The 18,834-nt window shown below is 40.2% G+C and overlaps 1 protein-coding gene across 2 annotated transcripts in view; it reads left to right on the top strand.

The window, feature by feature from the left end:
* COLGALT2 (collagen beta(1-O)galactosyltransferase 2) overlaps window positions 1-18,834 on the top strand; it is a 138,419-nt gene that overhangs the window by 98,282 nt on the left and 21,303 nt on the right. For both annotated transcript variants that reach the window (XR_450404.2, XM_007175213.2), the window contains exons 7-10: window positions 2,008-2,084; window positions 5,556-5,662; window positions 15,071-15,203; window positions 16,320-16,447. Coding sequence is in view for 1 of the 2 variants with exons in the window: in XM_007175213.2 (XP_007175275.1) it covers window positions 2,008-2,084; window positions 5,556-5,662; window positions 15,071-15,203; window positions 16,320-16,447 (445 nt within the window). In the remaining variant the exon portion in view is untranslated. The remainder of the gene's footprint in view (window positions 1-2,007; window positions 2,085-5,555; window positions 5,663-15,070; window positions 15,204-16,319; window positions 16,448-18,834) is intronic.

Genomic DNA, 18,834 nt, shown 5'->3' with positions numbered 1-18,834 from the left:
TTCCCTATGGCTTAGCTCTACCTTCAGCGACAAAACCCAGGCCTGTGTCTCATATTTCTGCTCAACGGTGGTTTTCAGGACCAGCCACTTGTGGCTTTTGGGGGGATACTTGTCCTGTGAACACAATGACTACCCATGTTTGATGGAAGCAAAGTGGCTAAAAGCAGACTCTTTGGCTGAACCGTTAAAGCCGGGCAGCCCATGTGAGTGCCAAACAGAGACCAACAGGGTGGAAAGGATAACCCGAAATATACCCCCTCCCAAGTCTAAGGCCCGATGAGAGAGGGCCAGACAGCTCTTCAAACAACATGAACAGGAAGGAGTTGGTATGTTAAGATTTTTTTCTCATAAAAACCTAACGCTGTACATGGTGACCCCCCAATCACCATTTGTTGATTTTAAAAGAAATTAATGGAGTTGGGTGGAGCAGGGGGGACCAGAATATTCTGGGCTGCTGAGGGAAACAGAAACACACGCACTGTGTACTCATAGAAATGTGACGGTTAGGGTCAGGATTGAACTAATAAGACCAACTCTTGTGTTTGGCTTAGGAAACCTGTTTCACTACTTTCTACGGTTTCACATCATTTGATCATAAGTGAAACTGGATGTCATGGTTTCTCTTTAATATACCAGTGGAGGGTAAGTTAAACAAATAATACCCTTTGGACAGGATCTCAATCAGGACAGGTGATGTTATGCTGGAATATCAAAGAATGCTGAAATCTCGTTGGCTTCATACAACAGTGGCTCGTTTCTTGTTATGCGAAGTCTACAGTGGTCCTCGTATCTTTCCTGGGCAGCTGTCCTCCACATGTTGGCCCATCATTCTAGGCTGCTTCAAATTTTTGGCTTCTCCATTTCAACATAGGCTGCTAAGATCATTGAGGTGGGGCTGGGGCAGGGGTGGGAGGAGGGTTTGGAGAGTTGAGTGGCAGCAACTCATGTGGCCATGACTAACCTGAAGGTGGAACAGCCCCTCTCATATGCCTGAAATAGAGGGGAATGGATACTGGTGAACAGTAGCAACGCCCATCAACTATAGTTCTTCAAACAACCCAGTTACCAGCTCTCACTTAACATTTTCCTTGTATTGTGTCTTCAAGGAAAACCAAGTGAGTACTTTGAGTTTGTGAAATACTAACAATTTTCAAGACCTTCTCAGGTTCTTTAATCAATATTACTTCTAACCTTTAAAATATATAGTTTATAGAGAAAGCTTTCTTAGAGTATGAAATAAATAAAACTTTTATTACTTGAGATGCAACACCCCTCCCATCTGGAAACTTACTTGTTAGCCCTGTACCAAGTTCTGGGATGTGGGCTGGGCGTTGGAGGTGAGTTTGCGTTAAAATAAAGGACCTTTTGAGTACCTGTAGCTAAACCTGCCTGGATGGGATTTTAAAATAAAATAGTCCCAGAGTTTTATGATCTTAAACATATAGAAAAAAAGTATTCTTTAGAAAAAAGTCCAGCCTATTTCTGAGCTCTTTCATCATGGGCCACTGTGAGTAGTAGCTAGGAGTTATTGAGCATTTACTGTGTTAATTTACTGTGGCTAGTGCTTTGCATGTAGGTCTCATTTAAATTTTATAACACTCTAAGAGATACACTTTTATTATCCTGATTTTACACACAAAGAAACAGGCTTAGAGAGGTCACCTATCTGCTCCAGACCTTTACAGACCAAAGTTTGGACCCAGGTCATCTGACTTTAGAGCCCTCACCCTAAATCATTACCCTAGACTACCTTTCCAATGCTCTTAAAATAGGTCTTGAGGGAAATGGAACAAATACTGCAGTCTGCATATAAACAGGTGCTCTCAAAACCAGCGTTGTGACCATCTGGGGTTCTTATATAGCCACTCAGTCCTAGAAAACTGCTGAGCAGTTATCCCCTGCCCTGAACATGCAGGCTGTGTTTCTAGAGGTCAGGCCTGTGGTTGGAATGCTGTTCTCTGAGCCTCTCACTAACAAAGCACTCTGTGTGTTTCTCGTGTCTTCCAGTTGACCATCCTCCAATGGAACCTTCCCAGTTCGTCTCAGTTGTCCCTAAATATCCAGACAAGATGGGATTCGATGAGGTAGGAAGGGTGTCTGTGTGTGTGTGCACGTGCACCTGTGCACATGTGTACATCATGCTTATATGTTTGTATCACAACACAAGCCTGATAACACGTCTGGGAGCCAGCCAGACCAGCTTGGCTGCTGAAAAGAAACCAAGGTCTTGGAAAAGGTTCTCAGTTTTTGTTGTGCCTCAGTTCACTTATCTTAAAAAAGGAGCATCATGGTAAAAGTAAATTAATGATTGAGTCAGAAAGGCGTTACTATTTAGTCATGAAAGTGATATTTTCTAGGAGCAGATATTGCCATATTTTATCAAGATTCAAGGATAAGGTAACGAAGATATATATTTTAGGTATTGGAGGGCTTTAACTTTATTCTGAGTAAGTGGAAACCATTCTGGAACATTCTTTGCTTTATTTTCTCTCTGCTGTTTTTCCATGGGAAAAGATTGGAGGGCAGAGTTTAGAGGACAAAGAAAAAGTGAAAAAAGAAACCTATTCTAAAATTCTCCCTTTCGGCAGGCAAGAACTTCATAATAGTGCTCTGAGAGTCATATTTATTATTAAGTTTCAATTGTATAAAGAATGAAGCAGAAATATAAAGAGATGGCTGTCTTAGTAATATGCACAGCAGATACTTGGTGGGACCAGAATTGTGACTCCAAGTCACCGAATCCTTCATGGGTCCCTCATGTCACATAACTGCTGATCAGTTATGGAGCTTGGTGGTCTAGAAGCTAGGACAGTACCTCAGGAATCCACAAACTGAGATAGAACTTTTCTGTGAATTTTGGATATGTTATAAGACAAGCTTTGTGCTGCATGCTCATTGCCACTGATTAATTGAAAGAAAATGCCTTGTTTATCCCCCTGTACTATGTCATACAGGTCCCCAAAGTACAGCCATCTTAAATTGCTGCTGGAACTGGAAATTGGGATTTATTCTATAAAATTTATTTGCAGGCAGACTTCAGGAATGGAAAGGAATATTTCATGAATATTAAGTGGAAAGGAATTAGCAGCTATTATGCTATTTCCACAGAGGGCAGGATGAGACAAGATGATTTTAAGTGTGGTAGAGAAGAATTAGACTAAAGTGTACAAAGTTCTGTAAACAATCAGGGCTGCAGAAAAGTTGGACCACCCCAGGCACTGAACCCACTTCCGCATATTACTACAGCTTTCCTTCCCTGCAGCTCTCACCAGCTCTCAGGTCTCCAGGTAAAAGAACCCAAGGGTCTTTACATAATATTCATTTTTCCCTTTATAAACACATTCCAATGAGGATCAAATTAGAGCAGAGACAACGGGACAAAAGCAGGATCTTCTAGCTCTGGTCTTCCATTTGGAAGGACTGGGTCACTCTTAGAAGCCTTCTGGAAAAGGCCAACTCTGTAAAGGATGCGGATACGGGTACTCTACTCTCCTGAACCCTGGTAGTCATCTCTCTGTTTGGAACAGAGATAGGATAGTGGAAAAAGGGATTTTCAGGGGCCTTTTCAACCTTCCCAGTACTCTGTGACCTTGTTGGTGGTGTCTGGGCTGCATTTGGCTGTGTGGCTTTTTGTTTGTTTACTACTCACTAAGTATGAGCAAGCCGTCTGTGTTTTTCCTTCATGGCTGCAATTTTCATTGCACTTGTCCTGGCAGGAACTGGGACGGGGTTGTTATTTACTGAAGTCTTCCCAGACTAAAGGTCTTGGATCTGAGGGGACTTTTTGTTGTATTTCTGTTAATTTTTTGTTTTTTGTTTTGTTTTGCTCTCCTGGAGTGACCTCAGGTAGCTCCATGTGAACACATGAGGAAATGCCCATTCCTTTCCGTAGCCTTAAAATTGGGAGATGGAACATGGCCCATCACAGTATGATTCTAAACAGGAAGAAAATGAAATATAAATGAACATGACTCATTAAGTTTTAAAATCCCAGGTAACAAGGCAAATACAGTCACCACAGAAATTGTTTTTTAAAAAATAATTGCCCAGTTAGATAAACAACGGAGGTAATGAAATCATGACGTACCTAATCCACTTTGCTCTGATTCAGATGGATGATTTCTTCAAAGAGGACATCTTGCTCCCCCCATCAGTTCTTTGCCCAGAGCTGTATAAATGGATAGAAGTGAGAATATTTTATAAGGAAGAGTTGAAATTTTAGTTAATTTAGCTTTTGATCCGGTAAAACATACAGCATCTCGATGATTACATTCAGAACGACTGTGTGAACCACAGTTTAACCCCCAGTAAAGTCTGAACTCCAGCCTGCTTATAAGACATAGTTTCTTCCTTATTCTAGACAGCATAAAGCAAACTTTATCATAAACCACATATCATAGACATTTTAATCTGTACTGGTCCTGAGAGGTGAGGTTGTTCAACTCCCTTTTTTTACAGACAAGGGAACTGGACCCTGGAACATTAAACGTCTTCCTCAAAGTCATCTAGATGGGTCGTTAGGGTGAAGCCAATGTCATCCAGCTTATTCCTGGAGGGTTCTCCTTTCCCATGCTATTCAGTATTTCTTACTGGTAGCTGAAGTCTCCCTGTCCTGCAGGATTAGTTTAATGTACAAAGTGAGTTTATTACTGCTTGTAGAAAAGAACCTTATTAAAGCACATAGATATCTGTAATAACATTCATGAGCCTTTGGGTACTTCTACGGCTCCTTAAATCTGGGAATAATCAGGCCAGCCTCATTATCTGTGTAACTCCCTGTAGTAGCCTCAGGATATGTGTGTGTTTAGTGCAGTCATTGGGAATTTAGGAGCTAAGGTGAGGGGCTGCAGGAAGACCCGGTCCTCATGCGGGACAATCTGAATGCACATTTTTGGGACTTCATGGACCAGTATGTGTCCCCTCTATAAGGTTTCCCTCAGATCCACGTGATGTGGAAATGATGCCTTTTCCCAAAGGGCTACCACCAAGTGCAGGACCCTTTCTCTCTCTACTTCTTTCAGAAAAATTCTAAGGGAGTTGAAAACTTCTGGTAAAGAAGCTACTCAAATTAAGACCTTGGTAATTCAATTTGGAACCTTTGGAAAGAAAAGGAATTTGTTAAGACTAGATTTTTCTTATTCTTTGAATGACTTTAAATTTTTCTACAGTGGATATAAATAATAAGAATAGCTAATATTTTGTACCCAGGTGACAGGACCAGTATTATCTCAGTTTTACAGATGATGAAACTGACGCATAGGAACTGGTCCAAGGCAAACACTTAGTAAACTTATGTCTGCTGATAAATCTAACTATTTGCCAAACTTCTTCCTACCCCTTCATCTCATATGTTTTAGGTTTGATTTACCTTTGGCCTCCTGAAGAATAACTTTTTGACCTGATATGAAATATAAACAAATCTTCACCACAGTTTTCCCTGTCTTTTCCACTCCTTATTCCAAAACTTTGTTCATTACATTTACTTTACTTTTCAAATAGCCTAGAAAAAGAGTTGAATAATCTGTGTTTCTTTTCCTTTTTTCTTCCTGCATTAGATTTTCATGATAAACCTGAAGCGCAGAAAGGACAGGCGGGACCGGATGTTACGTACCCTGTACGAGCAGGAGATTGAGGTCAAGATTGTCGAGGCTGTGGATGGAAAGTGAGTTGGGTTTTTTCCTCGAGCCCTTGCAGATGTGGTTGGAGTGGGGATGCACCCTCTCTGACAGAGGTTTAGTCTTGGTGGGAGGAATCTGCACTCATTGCAAGATAGACACGTCTTCACAATGCAGCCTACTTTGGGAAAACTTTATGACTCATAGTAGCTTATATATGTTAATTTCACTGAGTAGAGCAGAAATCCACTCACCATCCAGTGCTCTCTGGTCTTCATTATGCTGAAGGTTTGCACTGGACGTGATTTTCCACTGTCCCTGGGGGTTCTTCCAGTGGCTGTGGTGGTTTCCAGCCCCGTAGTGCATTGGAAGGAATGCGATCAGAGTTGCATTCAGAGCTTGATTTAGAGCAAAGCGTCTAACCTTGGGTGACCTGAAGAAAGTAAATGGAAAAAATGCGTAACAGTCTGTGCCTCCTGTTGCATGAGATGCTTGCCACAGTCTGCCTGGGCTGATCACTTTTCCCAGGAACATGGCAGGAAAGTCACACAGGGTACCTGGTTAGATTCCTTCAAGGGTGTTTGTTATTGATGTTGTTGTTCTGTTTTGCTTTGCTTTGCTTTGCTTTTTTATCTGACACTGTTATTTCAAGGCATAGATATTTGCAAAACCTGCAATACCATGTTATATGTGAATTTGGAATATGAATGGCTCTAAGGAGTATGGCTAGAAGCTGTTGTGGAAGTTTTTATGACTCCTTTAGAGAATCTCATCAGTGTTTCTCCAAGTGTGGCCTGGACACCCATGTCAGAGTCCCTAGGGGCTGGTTAAGAGGGCAGCTTCCTGAGTCCCAGAGCTGCTGAATTATGTAGGGAATCTTCATATAAGAAGTCTCAAGGTGATTCTTTGGTAAGGTTGACACATAAAATACAGGATACCCAGTTAAATTTGTCTCAAACATTGCATGGGTCTTATTTATACTAAAAATTTACTGTTTATCCGAAATATAAATCTGACTGGACATTCTGTGTTTTACTTGCTAAATCTGGCAACCCTATTCTTGGATGCACTAGAGTTTGGGAACCACTGTTTCAAATACCTCTAATAGCCCCAATCTCCTTCATAGGCCACACGGACCAAGGAAAACTAGTTGAATTGTGAGAGTTCTTTATACACTCTGGATACAAGCCTCTTGTCAGATATATAATTTGCAAATATTTTCTCCCATTTTATGTCATCTTTTCACTTTCATGATGGTGTCCATTGAAACACAAAAGTTTTTAATTTGATGAAGTCCAGTTTATATTTTTGTTGTTGCTTGTGCTTTTGGTGTCGTATCTAAGAATCCATTGCCAAATCCAAAGCCACAAAGACTTGGTTCTGTGTTTTCTTCTAAGAGTTTTATAGTTTTATCTTTTATATGTATCTCTTACACATTAGATCTTTGATATATTTTGAGTTAGTTTTTTATATGGTGTGAGGTAGGGGTCCAATTCATTCTTCTGTACATGGTTATCTAGTTGTCCCTGCACCATTTGTTAAAAGACTATTCTTTCATTTACTGAATTGTCTTGGCAACCTTGTCAAAAAATAATTAACTCTAAATATAAGGGTTTATTGCTGGATTCTCAATTCTGTTCCATTGGTGTGTACACCAGTCCCTATGCCTCACAGTAGCTTCTTATGTAAGGAAGTATGAGTCCTTCAACTTTGTTATTCTTTTTCAAGATTGTTTAGGCTATTCTAGGTCCCTTGGATTTCCATATGAATTTTAGCATTAGCTTGTCATTTTCCACACAAAAAAAGACAGTTTGGATTTTAATAGGAATTGCATTGAAGCTGTAGATCAATTGAGGGGAGAATTTCTATCTCAACAATATGAAGTCTTCTGATTCATGATCATGGGATATCTTTCCATTTATTTAGAGCTTTAATTCTTTGATGTTTTGTAGTTTTTAGTGTGCAAGTCTTGCATTAATTTTGTTAAATTTACTCTTAAATATTTTACTCTTTTTGATGCTATGGTAAGTGGAATTGTTTCCTTAATTTCATTTTTAGATTGCAAATTGCTAAGTGTATAGAAATACAGTTGATTTTTGTATATTGATCTTATATCCTACAACCTTGCTGAACTCATTTATTAGTTCTAATAGTGTGTTTGTGTGTATGTGTGTGTGTGTGTGTGTGTGTGTGTGTGTGTGTGTGTATGGTCAGGCCATTCAAGATGGCTCTTCTCTTGCTCTTTGTACATCTGCTTTACCAGTCTCTGCTTCACTCACATGAATATCCAATCCCCTTAATTATAGGGCTTAATCAGTAACTGCCTGCATGTTTGCCCCTGCCCCAGCTGCTGGTTTCCCTGGTAACTGATGAGAAAGCGTGATGTTAATTCCCCCCTATAAATGTAAACTCCTTCTCCCTGGAGTAGCGGAGATTTCTGTGGTGTCCTACCTGTTGTCTGCCGTACACAGTGGAGTGACGTTCCAGGACTGTTGGCTTCAGACTTGTAAGATTCCCCCTGTCCAGTAAACCATTGATGTCTCTGTGGCTGTGTCTGGGCTCTTTCTTCGGTCTCCAGGCTGAATAATTATAAAGCTTGCAGACCTACGGGGTGCAGTTCAACAATTGTCGAGCTAGCCAGGAGGCTGAGGAAACTCCTGTGAGCACCAAAATGTTGGGAACCAAGGACGGGTAATGAAAAGTTGTGGGGGTGATCCTGAGGTGTCTGTCCACTAGCACTTGGGGCCCTGTGGCTGCTGTCCTTGATGAATGGGGGCTGTCAGGAGAGCCTGGATGGTCAAATTGGGACCCCAAGGTGTGGTATCCTACCAAGAGTGATGAAGGAGAGGAAGAAGATTGGGACGAGGTCAGAGGTCCCTTGTCCCACAGGATACAGATGGAGAGCAACTGACCATCTTTCCCCAGACTGGAGGCAACTGACCGCCATGAGAGATGTCTTTCTCTTCCATTATATTGATGATGTCCTGTTAACCTCAGAGTCTCTGACCAGTTTAGAAGCATCAGCCCCATGCTCATGGCTCATCTGACTGCACAGGGACGGCTAGTGAATACAAACGCTTTGTTTAGTCTACAGCGTGTTACAGCAGGTGGAAGACATTACAAAAGGCCTACCGGAGTCCTGGAGCAACACAAAAAAAACACTCTGCAGGATCTAGAGCAGCCGTGCACGACATACAGTAACCCCATGGACATTGATAGAGACCAAGGAACCCACTTTACCAGCCATGAAGTTGAGAAATGGGCCAATAAAAGTGACATACACTGGCATTTCCACCTGCCCTACAACCCCACTGCTGCCAGGCTAATCGAAAGGATAAATGGACTATTTAAACAACAACTGAGATGGGAAACTTGCCCTCTCAAGTTTCCAGGAGGCTAATTCAAGCCCTACAAACTAAAACTGAACATCCCAGGAACTATCATCCCAGTGCCTACGCCATGTTAACCCTGAGGCAACTAGTCGACACCATCCAAGTTCAGCTGCTGACCACCAACGGACCATTGCCAACTATTGGTCCGGACAATAACTCACTTTTGCCCTTCCACAGGGTCTACCCTCAGGGGAACACATTAAAAAATGGCCCTGGGACTGGCAGGTAAGTCCCCGGTGGTTTGGATTTGCCGCCCTGTGGGCAATAGGATTGGAAAGATTTCACCTAGCTTCTACCCGCCCTCACCTGAGACTACTAAGGTAATTAATCAGGATGCCCTACTGGAAAAAGACACCATTATATTATTCTTGTGATCTGTTGTTATACCGTCTCTCTGTAATTCAGCAGCAGCTGGGCTGTGGGGACTGAGGGTGGACAGGCCATATGATACAGCAGGCCAGGCAAAAAACCACAGGCAGGGGTATGATCTCGGAATGCTGCTACTGCTTATAATTTGCTTAATGGTCATAATCTCCCCGTATTGTGCCTGTTGAAACATCACATTCCATCCCTAGCCTGAGTTCAGGGAATCTGTTTGAGGACTGGGCAAAAACAGTGGCCTTACTGCAAACTGAGTCTGATTACTGGGTCTGCAGTGAGATGCCAGAGAAAGCTGACCTCGTTAATGTGACCATGTTGGGGACGACTGCAGACTCTCACCTTCTTCCTGTCCTGCAAGCCAAGCCCCTGGCTTACTCTTGGTACTCCTTAGCTGCTATTGTTTGTGTTGCATTTGTGGTGCTTGTTTGCAGTGCACCTCTACATACCTGAGCCCAGGGATATCTCAGAAGAGGGGCAGACCAAGACTGTAAGGGTCGTGCAGGGTACGTAGGGGTGCAGTGTATGGTCAGGCCACTCCAGATGGCTGTTCTCTTGCTCTATGTATATTCTCTGCTTGACCAGTGCCTGCTTCACTCACATGACTATCCAATCCTCTTAATTATAGGGCTTAATCAGTAACTTGCCCCCTGCCCCAGCCGCTGGTTTCCCTGGTAACTGATGAGCCCACCTGATGTCAATTCCCCCTATAAATGGTAGCCTCTTTCGTCTCCTAGGTAGCGAAGATTGCTGCTGTGTCCTGCCTGTTGTCTGCCATACACGGTGGAGTGTTGCTTCAGGACCTTTTGTTTCAACTTGTAAGATCCCCTGTCCAATAAACCATTGGTGTTGCTGTCGCTGTCTCTGGGCTCTTCCTTCTTTCTTGAGACCAGGCAATTACGAGGCTTGAAGGCCTTCAAGGTGCAGCCCAACAGTGTGTGTATTCCTTTGGATTTTCTCTGTACAAGGCTATGTCATCTGCAAATGTAGATAGTGTTACTTCCTCTTTTCCAACCTGAATATCGTTTTATTTTGTTTACCCAATTAAATTACCCTGGCTAGATCCTCAAGTACAATGTTGGATAGAAGTGATAAGAGTGGACAGCCTTGGCTTGTTCCTGATATTAGGGAGAAGCATTCAGTCTTTCACCATTAAATACAATCTTAGCTGTGGAGTTTTCACAGATGGCCTTGATTGGGTTGTGTGTTTTTTATCATGGAAGGGTGTTGGTGTCTTAGTTTGGACTGCTGTAACAAGTTACCGTAGACCAGGTGGCTCAGATAACATTTATTTCTCGAAATTCCAGAGGCTGGGAAGTCCCAGAGAAGGTTGCCAGCATGGCTGGATTGCAGTGAGAGACCTCTTCCTGGTTTGTAGGTGGCTATCCTCTTGTGCCTTCATACAGCAAAGAGAGGAGGGAAAGCAAGCTCTGTGTCTCTTCTTATAAGGGCACTAATCTCATTTATGAGCATTGCACCCTCATGACCTAAGGCCCCACCTCCTAATAATATCAACATGTGAACTTGGAGGCAATATAAACATTTAATCCATATACAGTTGGATTTTTGTCAAGTTTTATGTCTATTGAGATGATCATGTGATGTTTGTCTGTTAATAATTAACAGACAAACATCACATGACTTTTTTCACATGTTAAACGAACCTTGCAATTCTGGGATAAATCCCACTTGTCATGATGTATAATGCCTTTTATGTGATGCTGGATTCTGTTTACTTGTATTTTCTTGAGGACTTTTCTATTTATCTTAATAAGGGATATTGGTCTGTAGTCTTCTTGTTATGGCTTTTTTTGGTTTTGGTATCAGGATAATACTTCATAGAATGAGTTGGGAAGTGCTCCCTCATCTGTTTTTGGTAAGAGTTTATGAAAGATTGGTGTTAATTCTTTAAATGTTTGGCAGAATTCTTTAGTGAAGCCATCTGGTCCTGGACTGTGTTGTGGGACATTTTTTTTTTTTTTACTAATTCAACCTCTTTACTTTGTTATAGGTATATTCAGAATTTCTATTTCTTGAGTCAGTTTGTATCTTTCTAGCAATGTGTCCATTTTATCCAGGTTATCTAATTTGTTGGTGTATAATTGTTCATAGTATTTTCTTATCCTCTTTACTTCCATAAGGTCAGTAGGGATTGCCCCCTCTTTCTTTCTTCATTTTAATAATTTGAGTTTACTCTCTTGTATTTGGCTAAAGGATTATCAATTTTGCTCTTTCCAAAGAACCAACTTTTGGTCTTGTTTTTTCTCTATTTTTCTATTCTCTATTTCATTTATTTCCACTTTAGTCATTGTTTCCTTCCTTTTGCTTGTTTGGGTTTACTTTGCTCTTTTTCTAGTTTCTTAAAATGGAAAAGCAGATTATTTGAGTTTTTTTTTTTTTTTAAACATAGGCGTTTGTAGCTGTAACTAGCCCTCTAAGTACTGCATTAGGTGCATCCTGTAAGCCTTGGTATACTGTGTTTTCATTTTCATTTGTCTCAAAATATTTTCTCATTTCCTCTGTGGTTTCTTTAACTCATTGGCTGTTAAGGAGTGTGTTGTTTAATTTCACATATTTGAATTTTCCAAGTTCCTATCAATTTTTAATTTCATCATGATTGTGGAACATACTTTGTATGATTTCAGTCATCGTTTTAAGTGTACTGAGGCTTTATGGTCTGTATAATCTTTATGGTCTAACATATGGTCTTAGAGAATGTTACACGTACAGTTGAAGAATGTGTATTTTGCTGCTTCTGGGTAGAGTGTTCTATAAATGTTAGGTCTAATTGGTTCTGTTTCCTGGCTAGTTCTATACATTACTGAAAATGGAGTATTAAAGTCTATTTTTGAATTTTCTGTTTCTCCTTTTAGTTATGTCAGTTTGTTTCATGTTTTAGTCTATTGTAAGATGCATATGTATTTATAATTATGTCTTCCTGATGGATTGACTCTTACCGTTATAAAATATTCTCCTTTGGTAATTTTGTCTAAATTTTTTTGTCAGATATTACAGCAGTATAGTTCCTCCAGCTCTCTTGTGGTTGCTGTTTACATGGTATATCTTTCTCTATCCTTTTACTTTAGACCTGTTTGCCTTTGAATCTAAAGTCTGTCTCTTGTAGATAGCACATAGTTGGATCGTCTTTCTAAAAACTCATTCTGCTAAGCTCTATCTTTGATTACAGGGTTTAATCCATTCACATTTAATGTGATTACTGATAAGGTAGGATTTACACCTGCTGTTTTCTATTTGTTTTCGATACATCTTATGTCTTATTTGTTCCTCTATGCCTCCATTCTTATGAGGCATAAGAATGTCCAGTCTTTTATGTTTAAAAGATATTTTCTACTTTAACATTTTAATTCCTTTGTTTCTTTTCCTATATATATATTTTAGTTATTTTCTCAGTGATTGCCCTGAGGATTACAATTAACATCTTAATTTATAGCAATCTAGTTCATATTAATACCAACTTCCTAGAAGAAAACAGGGGGGAATAAACTCCTTGACACTGGCTTAGGTGATGATTTTTTGGATTTGACACCAAAAGCAAAGGTGACAACAACAAAAAATTATAAACAAGTGGGACCGTATCAAACTAAAAAGCTTCTGCACAGCAGAGGAAACCATCAAAATAAAGAGGCAGGCTACCAAATGGGAGAAAATATTTGCAAATCATATATCTGATAAGGGTTTAACTTTCAAAATATATAAAGAACTCGTACAACTCAATAGCAAAAAAAAAAAATCTGATTTAAAAATGGGAAGAGGATCTGAATAGAGATTTTTCCAAAGAACACATACAGAAAACCAACAGGTATTGATACATGAAAAGTTGAGCAACATCACTCATCATCAGGGAAATGCAAATCAAAACCACAAGATCTCCCCTCCCACTTATTGGACTGTCTGTTATCAAATAGACAAGAAATAACAAGTATTGGGATGGATGTGGAGAAAAGGGAACCCTTGTTCACTGTTGGGAATAAATTGGTGCAGCCACTGTGGAAAACAGATGTTCTTCAAAAAAAATAAACTACCATGTGACCCAGCAATTCCACTTCTGGGTGTTTATCCAAAGGAAATTAAAAAACTAACTCAAGAATATATGCACCCCCATGTTCATTTCAGCAATATTTATAATAGCCAAGACATGGAAGTAACATAATGTTTGACAATGGATGAATGGATAAAGAAAATATGTGTGTATATATACAATGGAATATTATTTGGCCATGAAAAAGAAGGAAGTCATGCCATTTGTGACATCATGGATGGACCTTGAGGGCATTATGCTAAGTGAAATAAGTCAGAGAAAGACAAATATGATATCACTTATATGTGGAATCTAAAAGCACACAAAACAAAACTTGTAGAGAACAGATTCGTTGCCACAGGTGGGATTGGGAGGTGGATGAAATAGGTGAAGGGGTAAAACGTATAAACTTTTTTATAAAATAAGTCATGGGATATAGTATACAATGTGGTGACTACAGTTAATAATACTGTATGGCATACTTGAAAGTTGCTAAGAGAATAAATCTTAAGTTCTCATCACAAGAAAAATTTGTAGCTATGTGGTGATGAATGCTAACTATACTTATCATGGGATCATTTCACAAAATATACAAAATATTGAATCCTTATGTTGTACACCTGAAACTAATGTTATATGTCAACTATACCTCAATAAAAAAATACCAACTTAACTTCAATACTATATAAAAACTTAGCTACTATATAGCTTCATTCCTTCCCCCCTCCTTTGTTCTATTGTTACACAAATTATTTCTTTATACATAATGTTCTTTATACATTATTTGCTCTTATTGCATTATGCAGCTATAATTTAAATCAGATAAGGGGAAAAGTTATAAACAAAAGAACACTTATATTATTTGTATTTATTGATACCTATGCAGTTATATTTACCAGTGCTTTTCTTTCTTTATGTGGATTTGAGTTATTCTCTAGTTTCCTTTCATGTCAGCCTGAGGGATTCCCTTTAGTATTTCTTGTAGAGCAGATCTACTAGTGACACTGTTTTTGTTTATCTGAGAATATCTTAATTTTTCCATTTTTGAAGGCTAGCTTGACTAGATATAGAATTCTTGGTTGATGGTCTCTTTCAGTCAGCGCTTGAATATTATCAATCTTCTGCCTTCTGGCCTCCACAGTTTCTGATGAGAATCAGCTATTAATCTTACTGAGAATACTTTGTATGTAGTGAGTCACTTCTCTCTTGCTTACAGGATTCTCTCTGCATTTTTATCTTTAACCTTTTTTAGGTCCAAAGGAAAGATGTACACATGCACACAATTTCTCTTCTGACTCCTTCCTGTCCTCATCCCTTCCAGTGTTTAATAGTATTTAAGCTTTCTATTAGCCACTCTCCTTCATTAGGAAAATACTTTTTCCAAGTTGTCAATAGTGATGATACTTAAGAACTGTGTCGGGCATTGCGAGGGGTATATAAAGTATAAGACCCTTTCTTGTCTTCACAAAACTCATAATGCTACCACAACACATTAACCCTGAGGAACTCCTAAGGAATAATGGGAAACATGAGGAGTCCTTCTCAGTGTGCAAAAAGGCTCTGGGGAATATGCAGAACTCTTCCTTCTGGCTTCTGTGGTGGGGGCCTCTCAACCTGTTAATTTTGGGGCATGTTCTGTCTTGCAGGGCACTCAACACAAGCCAGCTGAAGGCCCTGAATATTGAAATGCTGCCTGGATATCGAGATCCCTACTCCTCCAGGCCTCTAACTAGGGGTGAAATTGGCTGCTTCCTTAGCCACTACTCTGTCTGGAAAGAGGTGAATAATGCTTCATTTCAATGTGCAGTTCTTTAATGAGGAGGAAGGAGAGTGGGACCTTGTAGGTGAACTAGGGCCACATATAAAGTGAACCCATAACTGTTCTGGGAGTGTGCTTGGAAGCTGTCATTGCTTTATGTCTCCCTCTGACACAAGGCCAGTGAGAAACAAGGAAGGGTAGCCTTGGTGCCACTTGGGATGATGATAGGGGAAGACACCCACGTTCTGGGGACTACACTCCTAGTGATGCATCCTCATCCTTAGTAGGAATGCCTTGTGTTTATCTAGCATGTCATCATTTATTAAGTGACTCAGTGTAAGAAATCACCCGGAAGTCATGTGACATGGGTTAGGAGAGATGGGCCCATTTTACCCAAGAGAAAATAGTTATCTTGTTCAGGCAAGAAGGGGCAGAGCCAGGACTTGAACCCCTGTCTTACAGGTCAGACATTGATAGGGGTGGTATTGAAGTGTGGGGTTGTTGGTTAAGGGTCAGTTCCCACAAGAAAAGAGAGTCCCCAAAGAAAGTCCTATTGAAAGGGCCTTCTCCCTTTTAATGATCCAGTCTATGCCTATCTTTTTTATTCAAGAAACTTTGTTTTATAGATAAACTTTAAATTTTATAGGAAAAAATATGTAGATCATAAGATCCTGGCCAATGACATTTCACAAATTAAATAATACAGCCAGGTTAACCAGCACCTACATCAAGAAACTGGTTACCAGCACCCCAGAAGCACAGCCCTTCTCTGTATTTTTTCCTAGCCATCAGTTCCCCAAGGGAACCACTCTCCTGACTTCTAACAGCACAGAATAGTTTTGTCTACATTTATCCTTTTATTATGTGTACATACCATATGGTTCCATTCAGTCCCTCAACATTACATTTGTGAGATTCACCTATAACTTTGCATTTAACTGTAGATCATTTACACTCATTGCTGTAAATACACCACAGTTTATTTATCCATTTTACTGTTGATGGATTTTTGCTTAGATTCCAGTTATGAGCTATTACATGTTGTGCTGCTATACTTTTGACTTTTTGATACCTATTTTTTATTAGATAAATAAGTATCAACTTTTCATAGGGTATCTTCCCACTGACCTTTACAGGTAATTGACCGAGAGCTGGAGAAGACTCTTGTTATTGAGGATGATGTGCGTTTTGAACATCAGTTTAAGAAGAAGCTCATGAAGCTGATGGATGATATTGATCGAGTCCAGCTGGATTGGGAACTGATGTGAGTGACAAGATGACAAGCTGTTTAAAGAGTACTGAGAGGCTTTCAGTTCTTTCCAAGGGGCAGAGAGCTCCAGCTCGTAGGAGATGCAGCTCAAGCTTCCATTTACCTGGTTTTCTCTCCATAAATGTTCCCAGAAACAAGAAGTGAGTAGGGGATAACCATTGGATTTTGCATCTCTATGCTCTTCAGGGTGAGAAAGAAACTTTGGGAGATTCTTTGAGACCTGGAGTCTGCCTGCAGATCAGGGGCCTTCAGACTGAGTGTTCACCTGGGAACACAGCAGAAATCCACTCATGAACCAGTGTGGTACATGGAGGGAGTATGTAGAGGGAGGACACATTCAAGGGCAAGGTTCCTGTGTCACACTTGAGCCTCAGCTCCCAGGAGAACAGGTTTCCTCTGTAGCCTCTGATGGTGTGGGAGGTTTGGAAGGTCAGTGGGAGAGCTCCTGTTGGGAAGGGAAGCTGTGCAAACAGGGAGAACACTGAAGTTGGGCTTAGTGGAGGCTCAGAGGCTGTCTTAGAAAAACCAGGCTCATCAAGGGAGTACTGGCTCCGAACTGACAATTTAGTTAATGCTCGTTGCCTGCTACCTCTGGGAACTGAGCTCTCTCTTGCTCTCTCTTTTTCTTTTTATGCTAAGATGACACTTTTTACTCCTCTCCAATGAGGCAGAAAGTTCCCAAGCATTATGTTCACTTCCCAGCTGTGTGTCAAAGGCAGTTTCATCAAATCAGAGGCTGTTCTTTCGGAGCAGCTGCAGCAGACAAGCTGTCTCTGCTCCTCCCATCCTCAGAGGGAAACTTAACTATGGGCCCGGGTGGAATACTTGTTCTCTTAGAAAATGTACCATTCCGAGCTCAAAAGAAACTCAGTAATGGCTCAAGTAACCTGTGGGAAGTAGACCCAGGACTATGTAATAAAGAGACTGGCACCCTGTCATGTGACTCGATTGTGCACTGTCTCTTCAGATCATTGTTCCTAAAATCCTCCAGAAGTCCCCACACCTCAGCCTTTCTGAATCTATGGCTCTGCAGCCTGTGGTTAAGGCCCCACAGGCATGGAGCCCGAAAGCTATTTTGTGCTTACATGACATGTGCAAAGGTGATTTTCACTTAAGCCTTGGAATCACAGAGGACTGGACTTGGGGATTCTAAGGCTTAGAGGTGACACACATCCCAGTTCACTTCCAATTTGGTTGATGCATTTCTCAGGACAAAGTACCAACAGATCCAACAAAGAAAAGTTATTGTCCTGGTAAGGATACAGGAAAAAAAGATGTTTCCTAAATTTCCCGGACTGATCAAGTCCAAATATTCCATTGAAATCTATTATGTAATCATAAAGAATTAGTGGTTTCAAATTTTTCACATCTCATTTTCTGAAATGAATAAAGCAAATGTTATTGGAACTCAAAACATGAAACCAGATCGACTGTCTGTGACTGCAGTATTAAGTTTCTCCAGAAAAAGAAAACAGTAAGTGGGAAGAATAGAACAAGCCATTGAAATCATCTAGGGCAGCATGTCAGTAGAAATATAATGTGAAAAACATCATTTAAAGTTTTCTAGTAATCATATTAAAAAGATAAAAATAGGTGAAATTAACTTTAATAATACATTTTATTGAATCCAACATATCAAATATTAACATATAATCAATATTTTAAAACTATTAATGAGATAGTCTATATTCTTTTTTTCATACTGTCTTCAAAATCCAGTATGTATTTTATGCATATAACACATCTCAATCCAGATGCTAAATTTCCAACTGTTAAGTAAACTGTAGTCCTACTGAAATAATACATTTTGTCTAACAGAAAATATTATTTTACACATCTTCAATTTTTTAATTACAATTTAAATTTAGTAAAATTAATAAATTGAGTACAAACTCAGTTCCTCAGTCACTCTGGCCACATCTCAAGGGCTCAGTAGGATTTTCTCTTCCACTTGGTACATGAGAGAAGTTCAGGCTCTTTGCTCTGAAGAGACAGTGGCTGAGAGACAGGTATATTTGTCCTCAGAAGAACTGAAGGTGAACATAGACTTATTCTACAAATCCTAGGATGTTTCGATAAGTGGGATCCCTTGAATGTTGAAAAGAGATAGTTTTAGGGCAAAATAGAGCAAGTCAGCTTTACCTAGCAGGTAGGAAGCCGTACCTCCTCAACTTGGTCCAGGCAAGTGGAAACAACTAGGCTGCAGCCAAAAGTAATGGATCACAGATGCATGAGTAGACTAGGGAAGGTAGGAATGGCTGAGGGTACATCCTGTGTTGCAGAAGTTGTTCATGGAAGACAGGACCCAGGAGGAAGCATAGGCAGAGCTGGGTGAGAGGGAGGAAGCCAGGCAGGTGTTGTCATTCATTCTCCCCTGGAGG

This window comes from Balaenoptera acutorostrata, chromosome 1 (genome assembly GCF_949987535.1).
Source record: "Balaenoptera acutorostrata chromosome 1, mBalAcu1.1, whole genome shotgun sequence".
Classification (NCBI taxonomy): Eukaryota; Metazoa; Chordata; class Mammalia; order Artiodactyla; family Balaenopteridae; genus Balaenoptera; species Balaenoptera acutorostrata.
Note: the sequence above shows the minus strand (reverse complement) of the source record. Positions and strands in the feature narration are given on the sequence as shown.